This window comes from Rhinoraja longicauda, chromosome 2, assembly GCF_053455715.1.
Source record: "Rhinoraja longicauda isolate Sanriku21f chromosome 2, sRhiLon1.1, whole genome shotgun sequence".
Taxonomy (NCBI): domain Eukaryota; kingdom Metazoa; phylum Chordata; class Chondrichthyes; order Rajiformes; family Arhynchobatidae; genus Rhinoraja; species Rhinoraja longicauda.
In genome coordinates this window covers 115,277,824-115,292,788 of record NC_135954.1, presented here as the reverse complement: position 1 = coordinate 115,292,788, position 14,965 = coordinate 115,277,824, and the positions used below count along the sequence as shown (strand labels likewise).

The following is a 14,965-nucleotide window of genomic DNA, read 5'->3' as shown; positions in this document are numbered from 1 at the left end:
AGGGGGACCTGTACAAAGGGGGCAGGTTACACCTAAACTAGAGGACCAATACCCCTGTAGGTAAGGATTAAACTAGCAAGGCAGCAGAATGACAGTGGAATGGTTTGAGTTGGGTGTTAGAATCATGGTAGGAAATAGAACAGGCAAGTCCAGTAGACAGAGGGGACAGGTTCAAATGGGAAAGCATGAGAAGGTTGCATCTTAATGCAAGAAACTTCACAGTCAAGATGGAAGAGTTGAGAGCGTGGATCAGCACATGAATCAAGATATTGTTGCAATCACAGAAGCCTGGTGGACGGAAAACTGGTAGCTCAATGTTCCAGGGTCTAGAAAATTCAGATGTGAGAGAGGGGTTGCAAAAGGGGAGGGGGTTACTACCGATCTGGGAGAGCATTATGGCACGTACTCAGGACGGATATCCTAGGGGGCAATCAAGATCAGAGGGATCGAGGTGCTCGTCCATGAATCTCAAAAATAGTTTTAAAAAGACAGGCAAGTAGTTAGGAAGGCAAATGGCAAGTTGACCTTTATTGTAAGATTAGTTTAGAAATAGGATAGCATTGCATTAATGCACATGGTATTGATGGGGCCATATCTGGAGTGGTGAACACAAAGGAAGTAGTAAAATTGGAGAGTCTAGAAGTGATTCACCAATCTAATTCCTGGGTTGAGAGGGTTTCCTCTTGTGTGTGGCTAAGGTAGTTGGACCAGGAATTTAGAAGAATGAGGAATTATCTTAAGAAAGCGCAAAATTATACGGCATTAAAGTCTAGATAGATACCATGGATATGCTGGAAATGGAGGGATATGGATCATGCAGGCAGAAACTATTTGTTTAAATTGGCATCATGTTCGACGCAGGCATTGTAGGCCAGGGGGCATGTTCCTGCACTGTACTGCTCTATGTTCTACATTCTTAGTAATGTTTCCATTCTTGGGAGAATTTCAATACAAGGGACAAAGTTACACAGGGGCAGTCATTTAAAACCAAGGGTAATAGGAACGCCTGATGGACGATGGTAAATCTATCTCTATCTTGATCAGCCGTGGAGGCTAGATCATTGGAGATATTTAATGAGGATGATAAAGTGTTGATAGCCTAAGGAATTAAGGCTATGGGTGAGTGGAAGAGGAGTTGAGGGCCAGAGCAGATCAGCAAGGACCATGTTAACTGGCAGCACAGGTTTGAGGTGGCAGGTGACCTACCCGTGCTCCTATTTTGTGATCCAATAGGACCCTGGAATATTTAATTCCTGATGTTGCTTGCCAGTCAGATCTCTAAGCCACAAATGGCCACATTTGGACCAACGCCTGCTTAGAGATCTGACTGTGGCACGCAACATCAGGAATTAAATATTCCAGGGTGCTTTTAGAATGTACAAATAAAAATAACAGAAAATCATTTCTGGAGATGAAATTAGAAATGACTGAAGAAATATCACAGGATGCGAGGGGGCGGGGTGGGAGAAAGAGACCCAAGAATCAAATGAAAGCCAAGAAGTAAAGGCATTTGAGAAATTAAGAGGACTAAGACCATTTCGGATTGTAGTCGCAGACCGCTTGATATCCGGCACTTGAGCTGACAACCAACAGTCGGGACAGATCTGTTGGGAAGCTGGGTCAACGAATGTCAAAAGAGAAGGTACTCTGCCAAGAGTGAGGCATTGCACTTTGGAATGTCTAAATAGGACAGGAATAGTGGTGTAGTTGGTACTGGAGAATGGTCTGTCACAAAGAAATCTAGGAGGGCAGGTACATGGTTCTCTGGAAGTGTTAGTTCAGGTGAACAGCATGGTGAAGGTGGCATTAGGCACTTTACCTGCAAACAGCCTCCTACATCGACTTTTCAAAGCCCCCCTCCCCTTCTAAAACTATCAAAATTGTCACCCCAATTTAGGACTTCAGATTTTGGACCAGTCCTGACTTTTTCCATAACTATTTTAAATAGAATTATGGTTAATTGAAGGTTTAGTACTACCCAAAACTGCAACAGTGAAATAAGAGAAATTGGAACCTTGTGTTTCATGGTAACGGAGTCCCACGACATATCGATGCTCTTGATTGGTCCAAAGGGAGCGAAGGCTTGACGAATGGTATCTTCTCCCAGCTCATAGTAAATTGATCCAACATAAACTCGACACATGATCGCCAATGCCCGTTGCCTCTGTGCTGCCATCTGATCCAGAGAGGGAGCGGAAGAAAACAGTCAGTATGTATAATAGCTGATATCATCAAACACCCTAACAGACAGAGTCTGGACAGTAGGGACAGGTAACAGCGTTATTGCATGTGGTTAAATGTCAGGCCACATCTTTCAGGCAACTTTACTGCTACACTGCTGTATGCAGATCTCAATAACAAGTGCTGTATAAAAATACTAAACTGAGAAAAAAGCTAGCGCTTACTGTGGTTCATACCATCTGAAACAAGCACAGGTATGTAATGTTGGCCACATGGAAACCATTAGAAGCTCGGCCTTTTCTTATGCCTGGAATGTCAAGCTATCAATATGAACAACAGTCCAGCACTCTCTTCACTAAAATGCAGTCTCTGTTCAAAGCGTGTTCCAATAAAATGAACTGGGGAAGACCTTGGCTGCAGTCCCACATCCAAATGTACTGGCTGCAGTTTCATTCAGGTTGTGGGATGGTAGTGTAACACCAACCTGCCAGGTAGGAAGGGATCCCAGAGCTGCAGGATACCAGATATCAGAATCTTCAGCTGTGGTCTCCCTTGGGAGCTCTGGGCCAGGCGAGGAAAGGAGGAAATGCAGGTAAACAATGTTCCACAGACAAAGCAGGCTCCCTTTGTCAAGTTAAAAGAAAAAGGAATTAACAGTTGATTGTGCAACACTGATGGTCAAAGTAGAAAGCAGAGGCTTGGACCACTTCCCAATGGTGGGAAGGAAGCACGAAGCTTTGCTGTAAATTTGGAAAAGAAACAAGGGTAAAGGGAAGAAAGGGAGAAAGAATTAAAGGGAGAAAAAAAAACATTAAAAAAAACATTCCCTCTACACAATTCCCCATTCCCAAAAAAGGTCTAACAAAACTGTGGAAATTGTTCAAAAGCAGTTCAGATGTGATGAGAAGGGAAGCACACACAGACATGCAAATATCACTCCACATTTCCTTTGCTGCCTCACTTTCATAATGTACACAAGAGCCTGAACAACAACTTCAAAAAAAATTCTCAACAGGGAAAGGACAAGCTAACTTTGTGAATTTAAACTCCTCCTATATCCTCCACTCCACCTGAATACGACATATTGGAATCTGCAATAGCTGTGTGCCTGCACTGGTGTTTCTGCACCAGATGACCACTACTCCAGCAGAAATGCTAAGATCACTTTCTGTGAGCTTTTAACCAAAACAAATCACATAACTCAAGACATTTTCAAAACTCCAAGTGTTAGTGCTTTTTGACAAAAGTCCCTACCTGATCTTTGGAGTCGAGACAATCGCACAGTTCCCAGCATGCCCATTTTCGAAAGGAACCCAGTGTCTGATGAGAGGAAGTCACTTATGAAAAAAATCTAATAAAGGCTTCTTTTAACTTTGAGGTGACAGTGTTAAGGATGTGGGTACGCCAGAGTTCCCGCCAAGATTTTAAAAAGTTAAGAAAAGATCCCATTTTCATGAGATTTTAAAATATATAAATGGTATAAAACCATGTGATTTTTTGTGATTAGTGCATGAGCCCATAGCAAAAACTGTGTATACTGCACTCACTGCATCGACATTGCACTTCTGGCTGCATACAATGAAGCCCCCTTATTGTTACTGCTCCTACAAGTCTCCTTTCTACTGTTTTGCACTACCAGTTTGTGTCAATTGATATCAAACAAGTTAATTATCTTGCGTGGTCTGATCTAATTTCCTCTCCTCCCAAACTGTAAATGACCAGCGCACTTCAACTACTTCATTTTCCCCCAAGGTTGCCTGGACACGTGAAAAGGGACATGACTGCTCATCACAAAGATCACTAAATTTGCGACAGAATCACACATGGATTATGGAAGGAGAGGAAGGTTGAATGAAAGCATGGCACCATTAGAAGCAGGAACAGGCCATTCAGTACCTCGTCTGCACCACTAAACAATAAGATCATGGCTAACTTTTTTTATCTCAGATCCTAGGCTACATCAACTACATATTCCTCAATTCCCTTAATAGCTAAACATCTATCCATGAAAACCTGCCGTTTCTTTATATTCTGATACCTGGCTCTGGGTGCCCTGACGAGCGGAATCTCATTTCCACATTTACCCTGTCAAGCACAGTATAATTCAATGGGATCGCCTCATTCCACCCCACAGAGGGGAGTACGTCCAATCTGCTTAAAAGGGACACCAGGTGTTTGAGTAACTCAACAGGTCAGGCAGCATCTCTGGAGAACATGGATAGTTGATGTTTTAGGTGGGGTCACTCTTTCTGAAGAAAGATCTCGACTCATGTTCGAACCTATCCATGTTCTCCAGAGATGCTGATTGACCTGCTGAGTTACTCCAGTACTTTGTATCCGTTAGTGTATTAACCAACATCTGCAGTTCTTTGTTTCTCCAATCTGCCTAATGTCTCCATATACAACTTGACCCCTCCCTGATCCCTTAACCCCCTTGTACAAGCAATCCCAACAATCCATCTGAACTTTTACTGCTTTCCCTCCATTAAAAGGGTCCTGGGCTACACACAATACTCCACACGGTCTCACTCGTATTCAATTCCTCTTGCAATTGCAGTCAACGCATCTTCTGCCTTTTAATTGCTGAACCTGCATTTTAGTTTTGCAATATGACACCTATATTCCTCGACACACCAACACCTTTCTGTTTCTTATGGTTTAAAATGTTATCTTGTAGCTGGGTTTCCACCAATATGGAAGCTCTCACATTTTTGAACATTATATTCCATCTGCCTGCCACATTCTCATCCCTCTCATTCTTACCCGTCTATATCCTTTGGATCCTCCTCAACCCATCAGAAAAATTTGGAGTCATTAGACGGTCACCTCATTCAAATTATTGATTATAGACATCGAAATGGGATCTAACACTGATTACTGCAGGCTCTCACTATTCACAACCTCCCAACCCCCAAAAAGTCTGCAATCAATCCTCAATTCAAATAAGTTTATTACTTACAATACTGTGCAGAATAATTTAATTTAGTAACCATGAGAGGTGGGAACAATATGTGAAAGATAGGATGCACAGATCACAAGACAAAGGGATCCAAATAGAAAGCAATCAGAGCAGATGCAAGGCCGCCTGTTCACTGCACAACAGCAGAGGCTTCATCAGGTAGGTCGTCTGATAGCAACAATAAAAGGGCTTCCCAAAGAAAAGTTTTCACTATGGGACATCTTGGCATTTTGTTATGATGCCCATTCACCCCTTTCCAACTTTTAATCTACTCTCAAAATATCAGGAGCAAGGCAAGTTTACATAAAATGTTAAATTAACAGGAACCCTGATGTACATGCATACAGTTTCAAGTAAGTTCATTTGTTTTTAAAAGAAAGGAACCCAGACTCTAAAGAGAAAGACAGACTCAGTCAGGCTTGATATTACTGAGGTGACAAATAAAGAAGATGTGCGCAGACAAACAAACAAGTAAAAAAAAATCAAACACAATCAAAGATAAAAGCACCCAGAACCCAGCAAGAGTAAAGTCACTGGGGATCGAAGGGCAAACTGAAAAACCAAAAGAAAATGGATGATGCACTGCCCAAACGGCTGGGAAAGTAATAACTACCCATCTGCAGCATTACATACATAAATCCTAATTATCAACAACTTTTACATTACAAGACACCAGTACCATATATATTTCATTTTATCACAGTTCAATAGGGACTCCAGATTACAAAGCAACACTCCAAACACAGAAATCAGAACACAGCGATCCATGTGCCTCAACGTCATGCAAAGGCAAATGAACAAAGAGTCATATGAATGGGGCTTCTGCTTTTCGCATCAAATCTATGCCCCCTGTCACTGAAACATTAGCTAACGGAAACAACTTCCCTGCACGTGCTCTTAACCAGTCAGGACCTTAACCCTTTAACCAAATTGCTCCTCAACTTAAACTACCTTCTAGGAACAACACAAACTGTTCCTGTCTAGCTTCATAACTGAAATCTAACATCCCTCAGGCTGTTCTAGATCTCCTTTCAACCTTTTCCAGAGGTGCACATTCGAGACTGTGGCAAATAAAAACAAGCAATACTCCAGCTATGGTCAAATTGTGCTTTAAAAACTGTGTGACAGTCCTTATCTACCAACAACTGCTTGCAGTCCTGCAGATATCTGTAAAGCAAACTGTTCCACAATGCGCCTGAACATCCAGTTTACTCTAGCATGTTTGATAAACAGATTCTATCACGGCAGTAGGCAGATTGCAAGTGAATCTTACACCAACAAATGGGAAAAGGTACTGCAAACCAAGTATAGCCCACATTACACCACAAATATAGACACAAAATACTGGAGTAACTCAGTATGTATGTAATTCAGTCTGAAGAAGGGTCTCGAACGGAAACATCCATTCCTTTTCTCCAGAGATGCTGCCTGCCCGCTGAGTTACTCCAGCATTTAAACCAGCATCTGCAGTTCTTTCCTACAGATTATACCACAATCTGTTTTACATTTCTGTGTGCCTCATAGTGCAGTGGCATATTAATCCTAAATATACCCATTATAGTTCGGCAACAAATTAACTTTTAGAGCATACAACGCAGCTCAGTGGTGAAATAATACCAAATACACAAAATATCTGCTCAGCAGTGAATTAATCACGTCAATACATTGTAGCTCAACTGTACATGAATTCTGAATCCATATGCTACAGTGTTCACATTGCAACCCAATGAAGAATTAATCTCGAGTACATTACTTTAACTGCAGTTCAGCAGCAAATTAATCGTGAATGACTGTGCTGCAGTGCAGTGATGATTTCATTCTGAGTGTGGATTCTGCAGTCCAGATGTTGCCAGGGTTCAGCAAGAAGGAATTCTGATGTGTGTATATCCGTGTCTTTATACACTATTTCCAAACCAAATAGCAGCATAACCCTTTGTTTGGCCTAGCAAGTCGACGCTGCTGAACAATTCCATTCCCAACTATTGTTTTTTATAAACTCTTCTCCCCATATTCCCATCAATTCTACCCCTTACCTTAATACTATGAGCAAGTTAGTGGCCAAATAACCCATCAATCTACATGTTTTTGATATATGGAAGGAAAATTGAGCACCTGGGGGAATCCCACATGGTCACAGAGAAAACATGCAAACTCCACACGGACAGCACTGGAGATTTGGATTGAACTTGGATGGCTGCAGCTGTGAAGTAGCAGCTCAACTAATTGCACTACTCAAGAATGCAAAGAAATAATCCCACATACATACCTTACAGACCAGCTTTATCGAGGGTCATCAACGTAAAGCTTCACTCTCCACAGATGATGCCTGATTTGTATAATTTCATATGTTGCGGTCATACCGCACGAAACAGGCCCTTTGGTCCAACTCATCCGTATCAACCAAGATGCCTCATCTGAGATAGTTCCATTTGCCTGTGTTTGGCCCATATCCTCTGAGCCTTTCCTATCCATGCACCTTTCCAAATGTTTTTTAAATGTTATCGCACCTGCCTCAACCATTACCTCTGGCAGCTCGTTCCATACACCCACTACCCTCTATGTGGAAAAAGTTGCCCCTTAAGTACATCTTAAATTTTCCTCTCAGCATAAATTTATGCCCTCTAGTTCTTGATTTCACTACTCTAGGGAAAAGATTATGCATTGACCCTGTCCATTCCCCTCATTATTTTATACACCTCTATAAGTTCATCCCTCAGCCTCCTGTGCTCTAAGAAATAGTCCCACTATGCCCAACCTTTCCCTATAGTTTTGGTCCTGGAACCCTGGCAACATCGTCATAATTCCATGACTGAGTTGGGTCAGGATGCCAAAAGCTTTCTTCACCACCCTATCTACCTATGACATGACCTTTAGGGAACTATGGACTTGTACTCCCAAAGTACTTTGCTCCACAACAGTCCCCTGGTCCCTACCATTGTCCATACCTATGTGACTATAAAGTACATTCATTCATTCACTGTGAAGGTCCTGCCACAGTTTGACTTTCCAAAATGTACACCTCATACTTATAAATTAAACTCCAATCGTCATTCTTCAGTGTACTTGCCCGACAAGATCCAACTGTAATTCTTGATTAGCATCTTCACCATCTATAATAACACCTATTCTAGTGCCAATACAAACAAATCATGCCTTCATCAACAGAGAAGTGTGAGGTGTTGCATTTTGCAACATCTAACACGAGCAGGACCTACACAGGCCTCTGTTGTAGAGTAGAGGGATCTAGGAGTGCAGGTGCATGATTCATTGAAGGTTGAGTCGCAGCTAGATAAGGTGGTCAAAAAGACTTTTGGCCTTCATCAGTCAACGTATTGAGTATAGAGGTTGGGAGGTCATGTTGCAGTTGTACAAGACGTTGGTGAGGCCGCATGTTATAGGAAAGATATCGTCATGCTTGAAAGGGTTCAAAAAAGATTTACGATGATGTTCTCAGCATCAGAGGGTGTGAGCTATAGGGAGAGGTTGAGTAGGCTGGGTCTCTATTCCTTGGAGCGTAGGAGGATGTACAAAATCATGAGAGGAATAGGTCGGGTAGATGCACAGCCAATCATTCATCTGTCATATCATCCTATTCCTACCCTCACTAAGTAAGACATGGCAGTGCGGAATAATCCAGAGATTGCTACTCTTAACTATAAAGCCCCTAACATCTCACATGATCCTTCGTACATCCAGCTCCAGTTCCTTCATGCAGGCGGTCACAAGATGGATGATCAGCCTTGATCATATTGAATCGCGGTGCTGGCTCGAAGGGCTGAATGGCCTACTCCTGCACCTATTTTCTGTGTTTCTGTGTAGCTGCTCATGGGAAGCAACTCAATAAGGCACTAAATAGAAGATTTTGTTTTTAGAATACATCAGGTGTACACAATACTAGAAAATGCAAGAGCTGTTCCAGGCATCAACATGGAACAAAGAAACTACCTTGCACCGACATCTCAGGCACTTATACTTTACAAAGTCAGATATACCCCAAGCAGTTGGCACATCCTTTAGATAGACACAAATAACACAGCGTGTCAGACAGCATCTCTGGATAAAATAAATAGGTGACATTTTAGGTTGAGACCCTTTTTCAGACACCCCCTGCACACAATGATTCAGATTAAAGCATCTTCCACTGAGGCCACTTAATTATGCCCACTGCCACTGTGTGGATGTTTAAAAGTCTCAGAATGCCCTTGTATTCCAATGTTATTAACAATCATTCTTTCAATCCAAAAGAGTTTGCTTTAGTAATATCTACAGCACTGCACACAATTAGATTTAGGTTTAATATACTACCACCACAGCCTGCAAGACTTCACCTAAAAATGTCTCAGTCAAGCCAAAGTAAAATAAAAAGATTATTCCACATTCAGAAGAAGTCTCTGTACTTTCAACTGGTAGTGCTTTAGTGGGAGGCCTTTACACAGAGCAGCTGTTTTGCACAGGCAACCTCAAGCAGAGAGATCTGAGCACACAACCAATGCAAGTCTCTCAGTACAGTACACATTTTTTTTTAATGAGCTTCCTGTGAAGTTACTGAGGGAACTCAGGAATGCAGACAGGCAAACAACAGCATAGGAGTGTGGAAAGAGGTAAAAGATTAGCGAGAATGCACCAACGGCCTAGACATTGGTCAAGGACATGCTTGATAATCGGCAACTCACAGCCAATCCTTTCCTTACTTAATTTCTGGGAGGCATGCCACTCTATGGAAGAATCTTTCGTAGTTCACTGTATCAGCCAAGCACTCAACTTATTTCCATCCCAGGCCATACTCCAATCACAAGAATACATTATCTGGTATTGTATTAATCATGTATAGTCTTTCTGCTGACTGGTTAGCACGCAACAAAAGCTTTTCACTGTACCTCGGTACACGTGACAATAAACTAAACTAAAAATCTTATACTTCTCAATAACCTATGCAACACCCTGCAACAAACACCATTATCTAAGCCAGGAACTATGATGTAGCAGTAAATTTACTTTTTGGAAAATACAGAAATGAAGAGGAGAGACCATGAATATGGATAGACGTGTATATAAGGAATTTTTAGCATGTGAAATATCAACACAAATTGAGTATTTATGTATTGAGAGGGGGTTCCTGATATTACATTTTCTAATAACCACATCATTTTTTAAACTTGTTTGGTGTCCTTATTTGAACCAGACACTATCATTGTTAGGACAAGCACTTATTCCTGAACGAAGAAAACCGTCCAAGTTTTGGACCAGGATACAGGGGTGGAAAATTCTCAATTGCAGTAATTAGAATAGTTGATATACTGAATTCAGTGCCTCAAGATGTGGCATTGCCAATACAGGTCCCAGAAATGGGAGAGCTCATCAAGAACCTTGATGGGTGGGGTAAGTTTTTGTGAGGGGCAAACCGAATAGTTCAATGATAATATTTTGACAAATGCAGGAACGCAATAGGATAAATGTTCCACCCCTGGAATTAAAATTGAATGAAGGATTAAATGTGTAAAACTGCACATATCAGCAGAAATACCACTCATCCCTTATTATACATAATGACAATTCACATACGCTTGGTAATAAGCACAAGGGGTAAGGGGGCATAGAGATAATGCTGCAAAATGTAGAGAATTCAAAGCAAATGAAACCAAAATGAATTTCATTCTAGTTATAGGCAAATACAAGCAGACATTAACCCGCTTCCACTCTGAGATCTCTGTGGATCAATCAGCAATCTGCATTTGGAATGATCCATTAGAAAACATGAGTCTACAATATCTGCCATTGGAACAATAAACAGCCAGTCACACAAAACCCATTCTCATGACACCAAGTTAATCCATTCCCAAAATAACCATGCAGAGTTCTGGTTGCCCCATTATAGGAAGGATGTGGAGGCTTTGGAGAGGGTGCAGAAGAGGTTTATCAGAATGCTGCCTGGTTTAAAGGGTATCAGTTATAGGGAGAGGTTGGACTCTTTTCTCTGGAGCATCAAGGGTTGATGGGAAGACCTAATAAAAATATATTAAATTATGAGAGGCATAGATAGGGAAGACATTCAGAACCTTTTTCCCCAGCATGGGAATGTCTCTAGAGAGCATTAGCTTTAAGGTGAGAAGGGGCAAAGTTTAAAGGAGGTATGCAGGGCAAGTTTTATTTTTCAACGCAAAAGTAGTGGGTGCCCGGAAGGCGCTGTCAGTGGTGATACCTTGATTAGAGTAAACAGGCAATCCTGCCACCGTTGGCATTCTGAGATACTACCATTTGCTTGCATTTGGTTTATATCCATCCAAATCCTTTCTATCCACATCTCTTTCCAAATGTCTTTTGAATATCATAATTGTATCTGCTTATATAGCTTCCTCTGGCAGCTCATTCCAGATAAGGAATAGTAGAAACATAGAACTTCAAATGCTGGTTTACAAAAAAAGACACAAAGTGCTGGAGTAACAGCAGGTCAGGCAGTACCCCTGGAGAACTTGGATAGGTAACGTTTCAGGTCAGGACCCTTCTTCAGACATGGACTACGCAGAAAAAGTTGCCCAAAGACACTCTTAAACCTCCCCTCTCAATCTACACCCTCTAGTTTTAGTATCCTTTAATTGGGGGAAAAAGAAGATAGTGTTCACTTTATCCCTACAACTCAAGCCCGCAAGTCCAGGTAATTTCTTGGTGAATCTTTTCTGCACCCTTTCCCACTCAGCAACATATAATTAGAGAGTATTAGTTACAGCGAGAGTTTTGACAAACTTGGATTCTTTCCTCTGGAGTGTCAGAGGCTGACAAGGCCCTGATGAAAGTATATAAAACTGTGATGAAACACAGATAGGGTAGACAGTCACAGTCTATTTCCACATTAGATATGTCAAATACTACAGGAATTAACTTTAAGGTGATATGGGGAATGTTTAAATAAAATGAGCAAGGTACATTTTAAGCACAGTGGTAGATGCTTGGTATATGATGGAAGCACATATGACAGTGACATAAGAGGCATTTGGAGAGGCTCACAAACATGTTGGAATTGGAGGAATATGGATCATATGCAGGCAGAGGGATTAGTTTAATTTGGCATTGTGATCTTACAGATATTGTGGGCTAAAGGGCTTGTTCCTGTGCAATACTGCGCTACACATATCGTTTTATTACTGTCACCAAGGTAGAGAAAAACTTTGTTTTGCTTGCTACTAAGCAAATCATCTAAATGGGATTATAATCAAACCATACAAGTACAACAGTGAAAAAAGAGAAAACAGTGCAGAATATTGTGTTACAGCTACAAAGAGTGCCCAGATTAAAAAGTGCAAGGGCCGCAGTGAGATACATTGGGAGATAAAAATACATCCTTGGGTTAGGAAGTCAGTTCAAGAGTTTATCAAGAGCAGTAAAAAGGGAATATCTGGGTTGAGTGTGGTCCTTGAAGTTGGCTGCTTTTCTGAGGTAGCATTGTGTAGTCAATGGGGGAGGGGAGGTTGGGAGGAGAGAACTGGCTTGCGTGATTTACTGGGCTGCATCCAAACTGTCTTGAGTACAATGGAGACACTCTCCTGCTATATTTGACCGAGCTTTGTCAAGGCAATAAGACCCATATAAACGCACCTTGTATGACATTCGAGAACTGCTCAAGAACAGTGCTCAGTGCCTGCATTATGGGTGAGCACGGAGATTCGCATCTCAAACAGAAAATGCTAGAAATGCTCAGCAGCTCCGATAACATTTCCATCTGAAACATTAAGTCTTCCTACAGATCTGCCTGACCTGCTGAGTATTTTCAGCATTTTCTTTTTCAGATTTCTAGCATCTGCAGTTCTCTTGATTCAGTCTTTCACATCAATATGATCAACACCATTATATAATACAGGCAGCCTCCACTGAGATAGGCCATGCAGCAGAGCACCAACAGAAGCTGCAAAAGCAGTACTGTGGGGCCCATCTAGGGCTCACCTGCAGATTAGTGAGCTGCTGCTGTTGGTGAGCGATCGTTTGCTTCACTAACACACTCTTGATGCTTTGTTCCATTGCATACTTCTTAGCCTGGAAAAGAAAGGAAGCAAAGGTGAAAATCTGAAGCATTGTTGGGACAACTTAGCATTTAGAAACATAGACAAATTGGTGCAGGAATAGACCATTCAGCTCTTCGAGCCAGCACCTGCCATTCAACGTGATCATGGCTGATTATCTAAAATCAGTACCCCGTTCTGGCTTTTTCCCCATATCCCTTGATTCCTTAGCCCTAACAGCTAAATCTAACTCTCTCTTGAAAACATCCAGTGAATTGGCCTCCACTGCCTTCTGTTGCAGAGAATTCCACAGATTCACAATTCTCTGGGTGAAAAAGTTTTTCCACATCTCAATCTCAAATGGCCGCTTACTCCTTATTCTTAAACTGTGACCGCTGGTTCTGGGCTCCTCCAACATTGGGGGGAAAAAATTACCACATCGAGAAACAGTGCAACATAGAAAATAGGTGCAGGAGGCCATTTGGGCCTTCGAGCCCACACCGCCATTCATTGTGATCATGGCTGATCATCTACAATCAGTAACCTGTGCCTGCCTTCTCCCCATATCCCTTGATTCCACTAGGGCTCTATCTAACTCTCTTTTAAATTCATCCAGTTAATTGGCCTCCACTACCTTCTGTGGCAGAGAATTCCACAAATTCACAACTCTCTGGGTGATAAAGTTTCTTCTCATTTCAGTTTCAAATGGCCTCCCCTTCATTCTTAGACTGTGGCCCCTGGTTCTGGACTCCCCCAACATTGGGAACATTTTTCCTGCATCTAGCTTGTCTAGTCCTTTTATAATTTTATACGTTTCTATAAGATCCCCTCTCATCCTTCTAAACTCCAGTGAATACAAGCCCAGTCTTTCCAATCTTTCCTCATATGGCAGTCCCTCCATCCCAGGGATTAACCTTGAGAACCTACACTGCACTGCCTCAATAGCAAGGACATCCTTCCTCAAATTAGGAGGCCAAAACTGCACACAATACTCCAGATGTGGTCTTGCCAGGGCCCTATACAACTGCAGGACTTATTTGCTCCTGTACTCGTAACCTCTTATTATGAAGGCCCTCATGCCATTAGCTTTCTTCACTGCCTGCTGTACCTGCATGCTTACTTTCAGTGACTGGTACACAAAGACACCAAGGTCTCGTTGCACTTCCCCTTTTCTGACACCATTGAGATAATAATCTGCCTCCTTATTTTGCCGCCAAAGTGGATAACCTCACATTTATCTACATTATACTGCATCTGCCCACTCACTCAATCTGTCCAAGTTACCCTGCAACCTACTAACATCCTCTTTGCAGTTCACACTGCCACCCAGCTTTGTGTCATCCACAAACTTGCCAGTGTTAAACCAAATCATTAATATATTGTAAATAGTTGCAGCCCCACCACCGAGGCTTGCGACACTCCACTGTCCACTGCCTGCCATTCTGAAAAGGACCAGTTTATTCCTACTCTTTGCTTACTGTCTGCCAGCCAATTCTCTATCCATGTCAATACCCTACCCCCAATACCACTTGTTCTAATTTTGCTCACCAAAAGTGCGGTACCTTATCAAAGGCTTTCTGAAAGTCTAGATAAACTACATCCACTGGCTCTCCTTCATTCATTTTACTTGTCACATCCTCAAAAAATTCCAGAAGATTAATCAAGCAGGATTTCCCCTTCATAAATCCATGCAGACTTGGACCAATCCTTTTACCGCTATCCAAATGTGCCGTTATTACCTCTTTAATAATTGACTCCAGCATCTTCCCCACCACCAATGTCAGGCTAACTGATCTATAATTCCCCATTTTCTCTCTCGCTCCTTTCTTGAAAA

General features: G+C 41.8%; 1 protein-coding gene across 1 annotated transcript in view; it reads right to left on the bottom strand.

The window, feature by feature from the left end:
- The window catches only part of LOC144608499 (poly(U)-binding-splicing factor PUF60-like), a 69,118-nt gene that overhangs the window by 40,219 nt on the left and 13,934 nt on the right, over nucleotides 1-14,965 (bottom strand). Inside the window, 3 exon segments of the mRNA XM_078426345.1 lie at nucleotides 2,015-2,176; nucleotides 3,436-3,501; nucleotides 13,076-13,165. Coding sequence (XP_078282471.1) covers nucleotides 2,015-2,176; nucleotides 3,436-3,501; nucleotides 13,076-13,165 — 318 coding nt within the window.